This window comes from Suricata suricatta, chromosome 16 (assembly GCF_006229205.1).
Source record: "Suricata suricatta isolate VVHF042 chromosome 16, meerkat_22Aug2017_6uvM2_HiC, whole genome shotgun sequence".
Lineage (NCBI taxonomy): Eukaryota > Metazoa > Chordata > Mammalia > Carnivora > Herpestidae > Suricata > Suricata suricatta.
Window position 1 is genome coordinate 52,182,596 of NC_043715.1, and position 17,620 is coordinate 52,200,215.

At 56.4% G+C, this 17,620-nt stretch overlaps 1 protein-coding gene across 1 annotated transcript in view; it reads right to left on the reverse strand.

Annotated features, from left to right (window-relative positions):
* The window catches only part of SHANK1 (SH3 and multiple ankyrin repeat domains 1), a 44,593-nt gene that overhangs the window by 6,934 nt on the left and 20,039 nt on the right, over positions 1-17,620 (reverse strand). The window contains exons 16-23 of the mRNA XM_029924358.1: positions 12,600-12,682; positions 12,265-12,389; positions 11,586-11,721; positions 11,218-11,298; positions 10,374-10,442; positions 9,902-10,020; positions 2,337-2,433; positions 9-557 (exon numbers count right to left, since the gene is read on the reverse strand). Of these exons, the coding sequence (XP_029780218.1) occupies positions 9-557; positions 2,337-2,433; positions 9,902-10,020; positions 10,374-10,442; positions 11,218-11,298; positions 11,586-11,721; positions 12,265-12,389; positions 12,600-12,682 (1,259 nt within the window). The remainder of the gene's footprint in view (positions 1-8; positions 558-2,336; positions 2,434-9,901; positions 10,021-10,373; positions 10,443-11,217; positions 11,299-11,585; positions 11,722-12,264; positions 12,390-12,599; positions 12,683-17,620) is intronic.

The following is a 17,620-nucleotide window of genomic DNA, read 5'->3' on the forward strand; positions in this document are numbered from 1 at the left end:
GGAGGAGCCGATGCCCCCGCCCCCGCCGCCGTGGTGCGACGGGGACGGGGCCCCCGGGGTGGGGCTGGGCCCACCGCCCCGCCAGCCGCGCAGGCTGGGCTGGGGCCCCAGAGCCAGCCGGGGTGGGGGGTCGTCGGGAGAGCCGCCCGTCTCCATCTCCGGGGGATGGGGGGGGTGGGCGTGGTGGTGGTGAGGCTGGGGGGGCGGGGCGTGGTGGTGATGGTGGTGGGGCGGGTGGTGGTGGGCAGGGGGCAGGGGCCCGCTGTGGTACAGGCTCTTCTCACGGCTCCCTACACGCGTGTCGGGAGGGGAGGGCCCGTCGAAGGATGCAGGGGAAGAGGAGGGGAGGGGGCCACCCGAACTGGGGTTGAAGGGCCCTCCTCTGGGGGATGGGGTGAGGCGGCCAGAGGAGGAGGGGGCCGGAGGTGTGCTGTAGGGCGGCTCCGGGGGGGACGTGGTGGGCGGCGGAGGGATGTCCTCCGAGCCAGGCACAGACAGGCTGCGGCTGAATTTCATGGCGGGGGGTGCTAGGTAAGGTCTATCATCTTCAGCAGCCCCTGGGAAGATACAATGGATCCAGGAGAGTGGAGGGAGGGGTCTCCCTCCTCCCCTGTCCCACAGGAGTACAATAGTAATGAAACAATTAATAATAGTAACAATAATAAATACGACGACACTCAGCAAGCATATGCTAAGAGCTCACACATGGATTAGTCTAGAGCTGCCTCAGGTGTGATCAATCCGCTCGTCCAGCAACCCGCAGAGGCAGCGAGGGGAGGCGGGGGGGGGGGGGGGGGGGGGGGGGGGGGGGGGGGGGGGGGGGGGGGGGGGGGGGGGGGGGGGGGGGGGGGGGGGGGGGGGGGGGGGGGGGGGGGAGCGGCGGAGGGAGGGGAGGGATCCCACGTTCATGCGCAGCGTTGTAGATTTCTTTTCATGGATACGCAGAAATCAAATGCAATTAGCACATCAAACCTGTGATTTCACAGACAGAACTGCTTGGGGTGAGGCTAAGGTTTAGGACAGAGCCTTCAGAGGTAAGCAGTGCTGGGTGGATTTACAGGTAAATCGAGATTGGGTGAATGGTGAGATACAGAAGCAAGACTCCCACGGGTGGACTGTGGACACTGGCAGGAGAGAGGAGCTAGACCTCATTAGCACAAGGACTCAGAGTGGGTGGGAAGAGTAAAGTCTTTTGCCTGCTTATCACTGTCAGGGCTCAGGCTTTGACCGTGTTCTCACCTCTGACTACTCTCTCTCCCTTGGTGGGATCTCAGCCTGCATCATTCACTCGGTCTCTGATGAACACTCCTGTGCCTGCCCTGGGGTTCAGTCCTCTCTCCTGAGCTCCAGGCTCCTATCTCCACATGCCATATCCACCTGGATGTCCCACTGACATCTGAAACTCAGCAGGCCTCCAAGTGTACCTCTGGTCTCCTCTGACCTCATAGTCTCCCCAATCCGAGCAAATGGCGGCTCAATCCTACCTCAGGACCTTCGGTCCTGGCTGTTCCCACTACCTGGAATGCCTTACTGCCATAAGCCCATACGGCTCTCCCCTTTATTTCCCTGTTTTAAATATTTTTTTTAAAGTTTTATTTATTTGGGGGGGGCAGAGAGAAGAGGACTGAGGACGTAAAGCAGGCTCCCCACTGTCAGCACAGAGCCTGATGTGGGGCTCCCACTCATGAACGGTGAGATCGTGACCTGAGCTGAAGTCAGACTCAACCAACTGAGCCATCCAGACACCCCTCATTTCCATGTTTTAGCTCAAACCTGCCTCCCAGAACTCCATATCTCTCTTATTCTACTGTACACGCCCCCCTCAACAGACAGAACTTAACACTCTCAACATACTATATAATTGTCTTGTTTCTTAACCTTATAATCTACTGTCTGCCTTCCCCTGCTGGAAGGAAAACTCCATGAGGGCAGGACCTCTTGGTCTGTTTTGTTCACTGCCATACATCTCCAGCAGTCTAGGACCTATGGTAGGTGGTCAATAAACATTTGGAGAATGGATGGATGGATGGATGGGTGGGTGAGTGGAGGAAGTCCGAGATAAGAGAGAAGAAACCAGGGTCTGTGGTGGGAGCTTCGACTCACTGCATCCAGGCGGGAACAAGAACGTGCCCATTTTCTAGATGCAGAACCCGAGGCCCAGAGAGGTGAAGCTACCTCCCCCAGGTCACACAGCTAGGACGAACAAAAGCCAGGATTCAAATGCAGATTTGCCCAAACTACAAAGCCAGAGCTCTTTGCCATTTCAAAGCCCCATTTCATTTCTTCCATAAACTATCACCCTCCCAAGCCCCTCCCCCCACTTCCGGGTGACGTACCGATAGATTTTTGCCGAAGCATAAGCCCAGGTCCTGGAGGCAGGTAGGAAGGACGTTCATAACTTGGCTGGGAGCGGTGGTGCGGATCGAAGCTCGACTTCGGGGAGGCAGTCGGGGAGGAAAGACAACAGAGAAAGATCAGTCTGGGCATGAGGACGCGTGCCCCTCTGCCTTCTCCAAGCCTCTGCAGGAAGGGTGAGAAGCATGGAGGAGGCAAAGGGGAGTTCTGGCAAGGGGAAGGGCTTCTGAGTTTGGGTCGCGGGGAGAAGGAAAGGAAAAGAAAGCAGATTCTCAGTCCACCCTGTTTATTCTGCTACTAGTACCAATCACTAATCTGGGTCTTTTCTCCATTCCTGCGGTCAACCCCCTCCTCAAGTCCTAGGCCTCGCTGTCCCTTGCCTAAATGGGCTGCAGTAGCCTCTTCCTTTGTGACCCTGCAGCCACCCATGTCCCACCACCTCATTCTGGTCTGCTTTCTACGCAAGAGGCAGAGGGATCTTTCAAAAGGAAATCCGGGTCATGCCATTGCCCGGCTTAAAATCCTATAGCAGCCCCCCACATCAGTTAGGGGGGGATCGGGATTCCCTGCTCTGGCCTACAACACTCTCTGTGGTAGACGCTGCTGGTGCGCACCCAGGTCCCCCCCGGCTGAGGCCCTGTCGCCTGCACTCTCAGCTGCCCCTCCTCCAAAGCTGCTGATGAGCCCACGTAGTTACGTCCCCCTACTTCTGGGAGCAGCCGGCAGCCAAGGACTGACTGACACAGAGGTCCAAGGCAGGACTGACACCACCGTGCAATGCACCCTCCAAAGCTCTCGCAGGGATCAGGCCAAAGGGGACTCCAGCGGGGACCGGGTTTGCTGACCTCCACAGCCCATCCTGTCTCCCTCACTCCCTTGCAATTTCCCCCTCAGGATGCTGGAGGTGCAGGAATTCCTATCTCAGGCTTCAACTGTAGGAGACCCAGGTACCCAGGACACTCTGCCACCACCTGCACCGCCTGCCTCCTGACTCTGGTCCCCCCGTGGCCACCTGGCCTGCTCCTCCAATGGCCCCAAAGTCCATCGCCGCTTTAGAACACTAGCAAGTCCTGGGTTTTTCTCTCTCAACGGTTTCCTCCCCACCTCGCACGTTCCTTCCATCCGCTCAAACGTCCCTCCCCCTGTCCCTGTCCTCTGCGCTTTCCTGCCCTGTTGTGCTTCTGGCACTTATCCCCGTCTGAAATGATTTGTTTACTTGCTTACTTTCCGCGCCCCCCCCCCCCCCCGCCACCGCCTACAATGTCAGCTCCCAGAAGGCACCACAGGCACAGAATCCGGGGCCCAGGATACCTTCAGGGAAAATATTTCAGTTTCCTTTAAAACCCAAGGAGGGAAAAATGAATAGAATCCAGCTTGGATGATAATATTCACCTTTGCACCAAGACAGCCATAAAATACAGATTTAAAAACTTTTTTTGGGGGGGGAGGCGTGGGGAGGAGCTTATGAAGGCAAAAATGCCACAGACCCATGGAAGTCCTAGGACAGCCTGTCTGAGGGGAGCGATTTCGTTGGTTTCATTCACTGTTGGGTCCCCAGTCCCCAGACAGGACCTGATGTCCTACAAGTTTGTGTCAAATGAACAGGAACTAAAGGAGAACGGGCTGACATCAAGCACGGACTCCCTGCTGCCGGCTGACCCCACGTCTCTCTTCTCTGTCTCTGAGACCAGAGGTGCGGAGAAAGGAAACCCTTTTTGGATGAAGTCCCTACCCTCACCTCCCACCAGACTCCTTCCTGCCCCCTTCCCCTACGTACTCCCCCTACCTCTGAATTTCCTGTGCTGTTTCTCACCTCAGAGCCTCAGCATGTGCTGTTCCCTCTGCCCGAAGCATCCCTTCCCTGTGCTCTACTTGGGGAAACTTGGCATCCTAATCCCCACCCTGGTCTACCCTGCTCAATATAGTAGCCCCCACCTTTTTGGATGTAAATTTTAATTAATTAAAATAACTTATAATGAAACATTCCTTTCCTCCATTCACGCTGGTCACATTTCAAATGTCCACCATCACCATGGCTGGTGGCTGCCATATTGGACAGTGCAGTTAGTGACATAACTTGGGCCAGGTGGAGGAAAGCTGCGGGGAAGAGGGGACTATAATTGAAAATAGGGCAGGGTGCCTGGGTGAAGCGTCCGATTCTTGATTTCAGCTCTGGTCATGATTCTTGGGTTCGAGCCCCTGCATCGGCCTCTGCACTTACAGCACAGAACCTGCTTAGGATTCTCTCTCCCCCTCTCTCTGCCCCTCCTCCTCTCTCGCTCTCTCTCTCTCAAAATAAATAACCTTAAAAAAATAAAATAGGGTAGTCAAGGAAGGCCTTGTGTGAGCATGTAATTTGAGCAGACTCCAGAGGAAGGGAGCCATGCATATATCCAGGGGAAGGGTATTCCAGGCGGAGGGAACAGCAAGTGCAAATGTCCTGTGCCAGGAGTGAGTCTGGTGTGCTCCAGAACAGTCAGGGGCTGGTGTGTAAGGACTGGGTGAGCGGGGGTGTTCAGGGGTGGGAGGGGAGGTCGGTCAAGTTGTAGAGGGTGATAATAAACGGGATCTATTAGTTTCAGACTTCTCCTCCCTGGGGAGGCTTCTTTTGCTTACTCTGCACCCACTTACCCCAGTGTAGAGTTACTATAATTATTTGCTTTTTCGTTTATTGTCTGTCTCCCTGGGCACAGAGCCTATTTGATTCCCATTCTACTCTTCTTCTTTGGTAAGAAAACCCCAGGGGCGCCTCAGTGGCTCGGTCAGTTAAGCGTCCAACTTCTGCTCAGGTCATGATCTCATGGTTTGTGGGTTTGAGCGCCATGTTGGGTTCTGTGCTGACAGCTCAGAGCCTGGAGTCTGCTTCTGTGTCTCCCTCTCTCTCTGCCCTTCCTCCACCCACACTCTGTGTCTCTCGCTCTCAAAAATAAATAAACAATGAAAACTTTTAAAAAATCTCCTTTAGCGCCTATTGAGACTACATTTCCCAGGCTCCCTTGCAGCTGAGTGCAGCCAAGGAACTAAGGCCTGCTGGGATGCATAAGTGGAAGTGTTGTGTTTCTTTGGGGAGGTCTCCTCAGAGGTAACCCCCGAAGCAACAATGTGCCCTCCTTTGCCTTTCTGCGTTTCCGTTCTTCCTTGTTCCTGCCTTCTGGGATGCTGGGGCAACAGCTAGCCCTGCAGCCATCTTGGACTGTGAGGTGACCTGACAGTCGGCAAGAAGGCTAGGCTGGTGGAGCAGAAAGCGAGAAGGATCCTGGGTCTTCATGACCATGGCAGCTGCCATACCTGCCTGGGACTCCCTACTTTGTTAATGCCCCAGAGATATGACTTGTCAGCCGCCGATCTTGGGAGGTTTCTCTAACAGCTGAACCCAGTTTTGCGAAATCCATCCCCTGCCCCTAAATGTAAATTCTCTAACAGAAGTGGCTTGGATTGGTTTGCTCCTACATCCCCGGGGCGGAGCAGTGGGTCCAGCGCATACCAAATGTTCAGTACATACGTGCAGAATGACACGATGGAGGAGGGGCGCGGGGCGGGGGAGGCACCCAGTCAGAAAGGATGCGGGGACCACTGGGGGCAGGAGCAGTTCTGGAAAGGACACTGAATACAGAGTCCGGGCTGAGGAGGGATCAAGGGATAACGGGGAGGTGAGGGAAGCATCTGGCAGGAAGCATGGGAGTGGGGAGGGATGGGGGGCAGAGTGACAAGATAGGGTTCACAATGACAGGGGAGGGGTGCCTTGACTGAAGAGAATGCAGAGTGAGGGAGAGGCACAGACTGGCACACGGACAGAAGATACTTCTAAGTGGAAAAGGAGGAATCAAAATAATGGGATTAACTTGACATAAAAGGGGTCAGAGTGGCAGAGGAGATGCCAGACTGATGGAGAAATCGTAATAGGGTCTGAGGAGGCGTTTGGACCGACTGCCTGAGGGACACACTGACTCAAGGTGGGACAGGCTGACCTCCAACGTCGAACCCGGAGCGTCCCTTCCCGTGCAGAGGGGGCAGCCAATCAGAGCGCCCGTGTCGCGTGACGTCACCGGCTGCGGGCAGACTCCTCCCCAGCGAGTCTGCCAGAGGTCCAGCCCTCCTCCCCCGCCACCTGGTCAGCCGGCCGCAGGTGGGTCTGGTGCCTCAAGGGCAGAGTATGTTACCCGCTGTGCCCAGGCTGGAGGCTGAAGATGGGCTGAGAAACGCGCGCCAAGGAGACAGCCCCTGAGAGGGGTGAGGGGGGAGAGAACGGAGGGGGAGACAGAGATAGGCAAAGGCAGAGGGATGGGGAGAAAGAGACAGAGATGGGGATTCAGAATGGGGGAGGGGAGCAGGAGGCGAAATGAGACAGCGATAGCAAGAAAGAGCGCCCCAACAAAGCAGGAAGAGAGGCCGTTCTGAGAGGCCCTGAGACGTGAGGGCCATGCACAGCCCAGGAGGGAAAGAGAGAATGCGACCAAAGAGTATGGTCAAAATAATCAGAGGGAAAATTGAGTCCAGAGAAGGGCTGAAACTGGCACCCAGAGACTGGGCGGAAGGGATGGCAATAGGGGGGTGGCGGCTAAGGTACCCTTTGGGGTCAGTGACCAGCTAAGAGAGCAGCTGAGAGAGCCAAAGCCTCACAGAGGGGAGGGCAGATGGACGGACCCCAGAACCCTGGAAGGAAACAACCCAAGAGGCACCTGGACCTATGGTGGATCTGCCTGGGGTCTGCACCCCCACTGCTGGCACCCTCCCCACCTTAGGTTTTATCCAGGGGAGTGAGTGCCCTTCAGGGAGGGCTGGCATCTCCCGATTCTTAAGTTTTCAAACAGTGGCATCTTGTACAATATTTTGCTCTTATTCACTGTCACGCAGGCCCAATAAAACAGGCCTCGGGGCCATACGGGGTCCCCACACTGCCTTGCTTACCCTCTCTGGCCTAGTGCAGAGGGCTCCAAGCGACACTGAGGAGGGGAGAGAAGCCAATACAGGTGGGAGAGGAGAAGCAGGAGAGAAACAGAAGAAAACAAGACCACACTGAGAGAGGCCATGGAGATACAGAAGCCGCAGGAAGGGACCCCTGCGTTGACTTAAAGCATCAGAAAAGTCAGGATGGCTGGTGGGAGGGGGGACAGGGAACAGAGATGGGGGTGAAGAGAGCCCCCAACATGAGAAGCAGGGCTTTGGGAAGGCCCCAGAAGGGAGAGAAGGAAAAGGGAGGTCCAACAGGGAAAATGACCACTGGCCCCGAGGACCCGGAGGGAAGGGTCATGCCACCCAGGGACTCGGATGCGTGCCTTGTAGGAGGTGGGGGTCGCTGGTGTTCTTACTGGCCCATGTCTGGGCCCATCTGGGAGACTCTCTGGGGCTCAGATGGCAAGTTCTGTGAGGGCTGGGATCTTGTCTGTGCTGTAACCACACGTCACACATGGAAGGGCTGGCTTGCTGGCTCCCTGGCGCTTGGTGGGTACTCCACGCAGTTGTTGAACAAATGAAAACAGGATTCACCCCGGTTTTTGGAGACCCTGCACCTGACATCTCGGTGTAGGATCTCTGGGCGCACATGCAAGGCTCACTGATGAGTCGTCGGTGGGTCTCCAGTTTACTGTATGGCCTAAGAGGGCTCAGCGTCTGTTGAAGACCTGCTATGCTAGGAGCTGATCTCATGAAATCCTCATATAGAGACCAGCAAGATTGGCTTTAGCCCCATTGTATGGAGCGGGAAACTGAGATGCAGAGAAACGAGGTAGTGTGGTGCAAGTAACACAGGAAGGTAGAGGAAGTCAGGATGTGAAGGCAGGCCTGCCTGGCCTGACTACCCATGCGCTTCAGAGTCTGTGCTGACCTTCGGGGGAGGTGGCACAGAAGACAATCCTAACAGCTTCGGAGATTTCAAATTCCTTGAGAAACTCCAGACGGGAGGGGGGCGGGGGAGATAAGGGCCTACTGGATGCATGGCTCTCCACCAATGGCTCTCCACCAAGCCCTGAGGAGTGGCCCAGAGCCTTCTGCCTCTAAATCTGAAAGAAATTCTAGGAGCCGCATACAAGATTTGCCACCCTCTTTCGGTGCTTGTGAAAGTACTAGATCTTCTAGAATAGGTGGTCTAACCCTTGGTGGGTCTGTGGACAGACTTCTGGGGGCCCGTGTACTTGGACTGGAAAAAAAATTACATTTTATTTTCATGATCTTTCAACTAAGACACATTTCCTCAATGAAAGGTGGAGGCAACAAACCGAGCTGGTCTTGGCCAGCCCTGTGACCGTGTCCCCAATAGAAATCACAAATATTTCCATTTGCATCACATGGTTGCAGATTTCTTGAAATAGTGTTTATGCTCCTCATGACTTTTACGTTAGAGTAGTTAAGATCCGTCACGAGGTCTTGCTGGCTGGTGTGTTGGCAAAAAGGCACCAATATTACTATATCACAAGTTTTGCTGTGTGTGTGTGTGTGTGTGTGTGTGTGTGTGTGTGTGTGGTTTAACTTAGCTCTAGGCCCATCATGGGGCTTGAACGCATGACCCCGAGATCAAGCGTTGCATGCCCTACGGACTCTCCCCCCTCTCAAAATAAATAAATAAACTTACATTATATTTTGATAACTGTATTATCAGCGTAATTGGCTTCTTTTGTTTTCCTATGTATTTTAGGTTTATAAGCATTATACTGAGGACGATACTGGCCTGCGAGGGGGGTCTATAGTCCCCCAAAAGCCAGAGAGTGATTTTAGAGTAAATTGCACCTTGGCCACTGAGTGGTGGGTGTGGCCTACGGGAAGAGGGGCTCAGAGGGCGGGGCCTGAGCACAGAAGAAAGAAGCACTAAGAGCGAGGAAGGGTGGGGTGTGACCTCTGGAGGAGAGGCTGGAGGGTGGGAAGAGGCAGCGGGGCTGGTGGGTGTGTCCCCACGAAGGGGCACAGCCCAGTGGCAAGCCAGCCAGGGAGGGACAGGCAGGCCCACCAGAAGAGCCAGGGCCGGGGATCCAGTTGCCTGTCTTGCCTGGATTGAAATACTGCCTCCCTCTCTGACCCTCAGTTTCCCCCTCTACAATGGGCTAATAACAGATCCTAGGAATGAATGAGATCATCCATGTGAAATGCAGTGTCCAAAATAAGATCCACACCCACTACGCCCTGTCACAGGGAAAAGCAGAGTGGAGACAGAGATGAGAATTAATATTTGAATAAATCCCACTTGTTGAGCACCTGGGCCTCTGCCAGGGACTGCCAGCCAGGGCATCATTTTGCCTTTCCTGAGACTCTTGAAGTGGGACAGAGATGGAGGGGAGAGTGGGGGAGGAGCAGAGAGTGAGGAAACAAGAAGCAAGATTTAGGAGGAGAATCAGGAAGAGGATGGGCAGGGAGGAAAGGAAGCCCCCAGAGTGGGGAGAGAAGGCGGATTCAGGGAGGGTGGTGGCCCTCCAGGATCGACATTAAACACAGTGGGGTCAGGGAGGGTTTGCGAGGAGCAGGAAAGAGGCTCCAGGTTGGTGTCCTCCGCCCCCCACCCCAGGCCTCCTCACCACTACGCTCCCATGCTCCCAACCCCCCAGGCCAGCCAGCTTACCTCGGTGGCAAAGAAGCCTTTGGGCCTGTGTTTGCCCAGCGACGCAAGGCCGGCAGGTCCAGGACTGTCGCTTGCACTGATGGTCTGCTGAGCTGCTGCCAAAATTTCATCCAGTTTGTCTGAGGGGAGGCGGAAGAGGCAGTGATATGAAGCTTGCTTTGGCCTCACGCAGAGACAGAGCAGCCAGAAGGCCAGACAACGTTTCATATGAACCGGAAAAGGGCACCCCTGCGTCCATCCCCACGGACAGTCTCCAGCCCCGAAGGGAGCACCCAGTGGGGGAGAGGCTGAGGATCGAGTGGGAGCTCATACTTGATGGCTGGGGCAAGGTTGGGGCGTGAGGTGACCGGCTCAGCTCGGAGGTGGCCACAGCGTGCGCAGGCGGGAAGAGGGTTGGAGTGGCTCCCGCACCCCAGGGGGCGTGGGGTCAGGGGTCCTGGGCAGCCCAGGCAGCCGGGCTGGGCCATCTTACTGAGAGCCATCTGATACACGGTCCGCTTTTTCTCCATGCTGGGCACCGGCGGAGGCTGCTGCTCGTACTCTGTGGGCAAAGGATTCGGATGAAGCCCAGGGCAGCCCCCAGGGACACGGTGAAGCGGGCTCGGCCAGTGGGCGTGGCCAGCAGGTGCGACCAGCGGGTGTGCGCAAGCGCGAGTGGGGCAGTGAAGGGCCCGGGTCGGGGAGGGGCGAGTCCGCCGGCAGGATGGGGACAGGGGCCCCCCCGCCAGTCCTGTGCCCACTCACCACTCTTCTTCTTCCAGGGGGAGACTAGCCCGGGGGAGAGGCAGTAGAGGAGCCAAGAGTTAGGACTTCAGGGGGAGGCGAGGGGCCCCCTTTCTGGAACACCCTCCTCCCTCAGGGTAGGGGTGGTCAGCTGCCCGATCTGCCCCTGTCAGGGGAAACGGGACCCCCCAGGTCCACTCGGCCCTGTCTGGGGAGGGGCTGGCCTTCCTTTCTGTGGGGGGGAGGGTGGGGAAGCTGGTGGAGGAAGAGATAGAGAATGGGGGTGGCCGTGAGGTGGGGCAGGTGGAAATAAGCCAGAAAGAAAATAGGGACCCGGAGGGAGGGACGTGCAGACCCAGAGAGAGACTCGACAGAGAAACAGATATAAGAGGACAGAGGAAAGTCGACTCTCAGACGCCCCTTCCCAGCGACACACACGCAGGCCAGAGAGAGTCTGACTCATGGACTAGGGGACAGGTTGAGGACGAGGACCCTTTGTCACTAACAACACTAACAAACTCAAGGTCTAGTTCAGCCCTCTTCTGCCCCTCTCCCTCCCCGGCACCTGGACCCCAGCAGCCCCACAGGCTCACCCATCTCCTCCAGCTCTGAGGTCATGGACTTGGAACGAAGAGAGATGGCTGGGGGCGGGAGTCGCTTAGCCTGCTGAGGCGCTGGAAGGTGATGGCGGGGATGAGGCATCAATACCATGGACAGAAGACCCATGACCCCTACTACCAACCCGGCTAGAGCGCCCCCAGATACCACAGGATAGCTGCCACCAGCATGCTGAGCCCTCCTTGACTCGGTTTCTCCCCCGAAGGGTCACAGGCTAGCAGCCTTGGGGAAGGGAAGACCGTGGGGGGGGGGGGGACCATTAGGCCATTAGGGCTTCTGAGGATCTTAGTCTGGTGGCAGTGGGGAGTCCAGGTCTGGCCGCACAAATGAGGAGGAGAAGCACCTTTCTTATGGACGGCCTCATCCATGTCCGGGTGCCTGGTGACCATCACCACCTTGACCATGAGCGTGTTGCCCCCTTGGCGGATCATGTTCACCACCTGTCGGTGGCCAACCTTCACCACGTTCTGCCCGTTCACCTGTAGCCAGATACCCCCAAACCGCACAGAGCAGGTGAGGGGAGGGATGCTTTCAGCTTCAGAGTCCCCAGCTGAGTGGCCTCCTGCTTTGGCCGCCTTGTAGCCCTGTTGGTCATTCCTCCCTTCCACTGACCCTCCCCACCACCCCTACCCCTTACAAGGCCCCACTTCTGGTAATTTTCCTGGCCCCAGGGTTAAGGGGCTGGGCTCACCTGATTCTCCTCTCTCTCCCTCCTGTCCCCCCTTGCACTGTGTGTGTGTGTGTGTGCCCTCGCGCACACGCACTGGGGACCAGCTCTATTTTCTTTTGAGATGCTTCAGAGAGGCCTTCAGAAGGAACCAGTGGAGAAAGCAGAGGCTGGCTGGGGGGCTTGGCTGGGGGGCTGGGAGGCCTGGTGCAGAAAAAGAGTCTGCATCTGGGCAGATCCTGGTATGGATCAGGAGGGCCTCGGGGATTCATCGCTAGGGGGAGAGCAGAACTGGTGGAGCGTGTGCTGAGGCTGGCACTCGGGAAGGCCCCTGGGGCTGGGGGCCAGGACTCACCTCGATGAGGAAGTCTCCCATCCGCAGTCCAGCTCGCCACGCCACGCCACCTTCGTCCACGGACTCCAGATACTGCAGCGCCGGGAAGGCCGGGGTGGGGGTGAACTCCTCGATGGGGGTCTGCGCTGCAGATGGGGAGGAGCCGGCGGGGTCGGAGGGGAGGGGGTGGAGAGGCCGAGCAGGGGATGGGGCTCAGACCCAAGTCACAGAGGCCTCACCGTAGCTGAAGGACCGGCACCCTGGGGTGGGGCGGTGGGGGGGCTGGGGTCCCTTCCCCTGTCCATCCCCCTGGGTCACAGAGCCCTTCCCCCATCTCCTCCCCGGCTGGCACTCACCCTTGGCCCCCCGGAGCACGAACCCAAACCCCTCACTGTCCTTCTTCTGCAGCAAGACTGTCTTCTCCTTAATGATGTAATCGCTGGCAAGGGGGCAGGGTGGGGGGGTGGGGGGTGGAGAAGGGATTATGAGACATGGAGTCCGTGCTCCATCAGCAACCCGGTGACCTGCTCCAGAGCCATTCATCCCCCCTCCTAGGATCTTCCTCACCCACTCCGCTACTGTTGCCTGCAGCAGCCCTGACAGGCCTCCCCCTCAGAGCCCGGGCTGCTGGCTCTCCCACTCAGTCTTTCCTCATTCATCCATCCGTGTCTCCATCCACCCATCCATTCAGCAAACGGCTACCAAGCCCACTGCGTGCCGCCACAGTGCGAGGGATGGGGAGGTAATCCGCCAGATTACCAGACAGCCTGCTTTGAGCTCCTGCTAGCCACTTCCTGTCATGACCTTGAGCCCTAGACGTTAACCTTTTGGGCCCCAGTTTCCTCATCTATAATGTGAAATAATAAGAGGCCATACCAGACGAGGCCACTGTGGGAGTTCAGTACCAAAATGGTATTGAGCACAGTGCTGGGCACATAGTGATACATGGTCAAGTTACTCAGTCCAGTTACTTGGTCAAGTTACGAGGTCCAGAGGACACAGGCACTTCCAATGACACCCCTCCCAACTCCGTGACTCTATATATAGTCCAGTAACACTCCCTGGGTACCCACATGTCACATCAGTGCTTATTCAGCTCGGTGCAATATGGTGGCCGCTAGATGTGTGCAACTATTTATATGCAAAGTAATTAAAAATTAAATTGAGAGGGCCATCTGGGCGGCTCAGTAGGTTAAGTGTCTGACTCTTGATTTTGGCTCAGGTCATGATCTCATGATCCATGAGATCGAGCTCCACGTCAGGCTCTGCGCTGATGGTGCAGAAGCCTGCTTGGTATTCTCTCTCCTTCCCTGCCCCTACCCCCCGCTCGTGCACTCCCTCTCTCAAAATAAAGAAAAAACATTTAAACAAATTTTTAAAATATAGAAACATTAAACATAGAAATTCAGTTCTTCGGTCTCACTAGCCACGTTTCAAAGTGCCCAGGTGCCACATGTGGCCAGTGGTTACCACGCAGGACCGTCCAGATGCAGAGTATTTCTACCACTGCAGAAAGTTCTAGTGAACAGCAGTGACTTATCCATTCGCTGCTATACCTCAAATGCATCTCCTTCATGCACTGGATAGATTCCAGTAAAATGCAAACGGCTTGTGAGTGTGCAGATAGTTCCCACCATCAGGCCACCAAAGTCTGTCAGCACATTTTAGGTAATGTTCACATACCCAGGAAAGTTCCATTAAACGCAAACATCCTCCACGCGTCTCAACCCCTGCGTGGGCTCGTTCAGACAACAACCTCAAATCCTTGGCATCAGCACTGTGTGCCTCAAGGTGACACATCCATCCCATTCCAGGAACCCCAGTATACAACAGGAAAACCCAAACACCCTGACTGCAGCTCCCCTTCCTCGGGAGCCCCAAGAACACCCTCAATCCACCAGGATGCACATCCCGCTGTACCCCGAGCAGCCTGTGGTCACATCTGAGACCCGGCCAGCACCCACATAGACCCCTCAGTATATCCAGTAATATCCACCAGCCCTAACACACTCCAATAATAGCCAAGCGTGCTCCGGCGCACTTCAATTACCTACTCTTGCAGATTCGGCGAAACAGCCCTCCGCGAATACTCCAGTAGATTTCAGTAACACCCCCACACATCCTAGTATGCTCCAATAATAACTCCCCCTCACTTGGATCTCAGTGTATTCCCATAACACGCCCCCTGAACATGTCCCAGCACACGCCAATAATACCCACCGTGCTCCTACTGTATTTCCGTACCATTCCCCCTACACACCAGCACCCCTGTGTACTCTCGTGACCCCATGACCTCCACCGTCACTGTCACATCCATGCATCTGTACCACAGCAAGTGTTCTGCACATGCGCGTGTCTGCTGGCCCTGCCTCTGTCCCCCCACCCCCTCGAGCCCTCCCCGCCCTTGTATCTCAGTGTGCTCAGTAGCACATGTGCGGACGCAGACCCACCTAGCAACTGCTCTCGCTCCAAGTTCACCACGGTCCATTAAACATGCCACACCATACCCCCCAGCTCTTCTTGATCTTATATTCAAGCCAGGGATAGGTCACCTTTGTGGCAGGGTGGAAGGGGTGCGGGAAGAGAAGAGGGAAGGGGTTCTGGAGGCGTGAGGGAGGAGAGGGGAAGAGAGGGGAGTCAGAAGGAAGGGGCCAAGGACAAGGCCAGCAGCAAAGCAAGCTGCCTTGCTCCTGACCATACACTCTGTGACGCCACCTCTGTCCCTGCCTGACACATTCCACCGAGCCCTTCTGCCCTCGTGGCCTGCACATCCACTCCAGATCTCCGGGTCCCCAGCAGCCACCAGTGCCCTTCCTCCATCCCTCACTGGCAGTCGTTTCTTCTTCTTCTGTTCATGCTATAAACCCCTACATTTCCCACATCTTTCCCCGGCCCCTGGAATCGCTCCGTTACCCCCACGTTATCCTCACACTCCGGACATAAGCCTTCCCCAAACACCCCATTCCCCAACATGATTCAGTAAAACTCCCAGATCCATTATATCCCAGGAAGAAGCTCTGGCCACGTGCAAGTGAGTATCTGAAACCCTTCGCAGGTAAATAACTCAAGTGTCTCTCATAGCCAGCCTCTGAGGGAGGCATAAGTGCTGTTTCCACTTATAGGTAAGGAAAGAGTGACACAGAAAGGTTAAGTAACTTGCCTAAGGTCACACAGTGAGTAATCTTCAAAAACACAGAAAAAAATGCCCTCCACTCTGCTGTGCTCAAATACCTCAAGCACATATACATCTGCCCCAAATTGGCCATGGCCTTCCCCCCATTCAGTGCCTGAAATGTATCCCACGCTATGCCGATAGCACAGCAATGAGTGAATTTATTGACCCACTGCTGAATGCCAGATGCGATTCTACGCACTTTACATTTATCTATTCACAGCGCCTCACAACACCCCCGGGGAGGGGTTGACTGTTACTGTTCCCATTTTATTGATGAGGAAACGTGAGGCACGGAGAAGTAACATGCTCAAGATCACACCAGCTGGAAAAGAGTTAAAGCCAAGATCTGAATTCCTCACAGGTCACTCATACACCCCAATAATGTCCAGAACCCCTCGGACTGTCACACCACCACCTCGGTCCCTTTCTCTCAAGCATCCTGGTCCATATACGCTCCTCCCTCTCCCCACTCCGGTGACTTTCTCACCCAATCTCCACCCAACATGATGCTTCCCCCATCCCACCACATCCTCCTCCAACCTCCCAGCTGCTCTGTTGCCCCAACTGTTTCCCTCAGCTCTATGTTCCCCGTCCTCTGCTCCGGCGGGTGCTCCCTTCGCCCCTCTGCACCTCGCTCCCTGCTCCTCCACGCCACCTGAAAATCCACTTGGCCCCAACCCACCCTCACCAGCTCTCGCTTCTGCCAGCCCTCATCACATGCCGCCTGGCCATCCCTCCTCCTCCTGCTTGGCCTCTGCACACCCTCCAGCCCCTTCCCCAAAGGGTCCTCCGCAGACCTCCGTGACCTCTCTCCCCCTCCCTTGGCCTTGCCCTTCCCAGGTCTTCTCAGCTCAGGAGGCAACCCCACTGTGTCCCCTACAGCACCCTCTGCTCCTGCCCTCCTCCCCAGTCCCCCGCATCCTCATCCGTGGAAGCCTCTTCCTACTTCTGCATCCTCCACTCACTTCCTCACACACCCTTCCGCCTCCTGGTATTGCAGCTGCATTTCATTTATATTCCCTGCATCCTCTCCGTGCTCTCCCAGTGCTGCCTGAATCTCCACCCCCAAATCCTCCTCGCAGATCCTGCATTCCCTCTTCACCCCATTTCTCCACACTCCCCACGCACCCTCTCTGCTCCAGCACCCCCGTTCTCCCCCGCAACTTCAGGGTCCCCCACTCTCCCCTATTTCATTCTCCTTGGCCACCCTCCTACCGAGACCCCCTGCCCCTACCCCTGCCCCAGGACTCACTACCCACGCGACACCCCATCTACGCTCCTATTGCTGACAGACTACCTGCCCTGCAGAACACAGTGCTCTCCCCAGGCCATCCCTCAGCGACTCCGGAGTGGCCTCTGGGGCTCAGCGGCCGGCCCTTGCTCACCAGATCCCACACACAGAGACTGCAGCAGCGTCCACTCCCCCCCCACCCCCACACCAAAGGTGCCTCTCACACACCCAGGATCCCACAGCCCAGAGCCTGCTGCCGTACAAGGCACCCCCTCTGGGACTCAGACCCTCCCTATGCACCCATCTCCATGGGTCTCTCCGTGGCAGGCACAGAGGCCCCCGCGCAGGGAAGCCAGCCCCTTCCCATACTGAGAAGTAGCACACACAAGCAGATGCAGCTCCCCGTGCAGAAGCCCCGCCGTGGCTCAGCACACATGCCCCACACAGGCACAGACCCCCTGGAGGCAGGGAGAGGGGCACATGGGGACAGAGACACATGGAGGGAGTAGAAAAGGGGGGCTGTAGAAAAGGGGAGGGGACAGGCCCGGCATGAGAGGGTAGGTCTTGGGAAATACAGCCGCAGTCCCTGGGACAGACCCACTCCATTACACACACACACACACACACACACACACACAGAGTCCTCACACACAGAGACAGACCCCATCAAACAGGGACACACAGATGGGGTAGGGGGCTAGCTCTCTCCATCTCTCTCACTCACACTCTCTCTCTCTTTCACACACACACATACACACACGCGTGCGCGCACGGCTGCAGGCAGTCATACACGCACGCACATCGACACAGTCACACTGACACATGCACAGTCGCACAGTGACACGCAGCGGAAAAAGAGGAGGGGAGGGGAGGGGAGGCCGGGGGTGGGATGTGTGTGTGATGGGGGGGATGACTGTGAATGGGAGAGAGGGGTATGAATGGGGGGACTTGCCAACTCTGCAAAGGGGGGT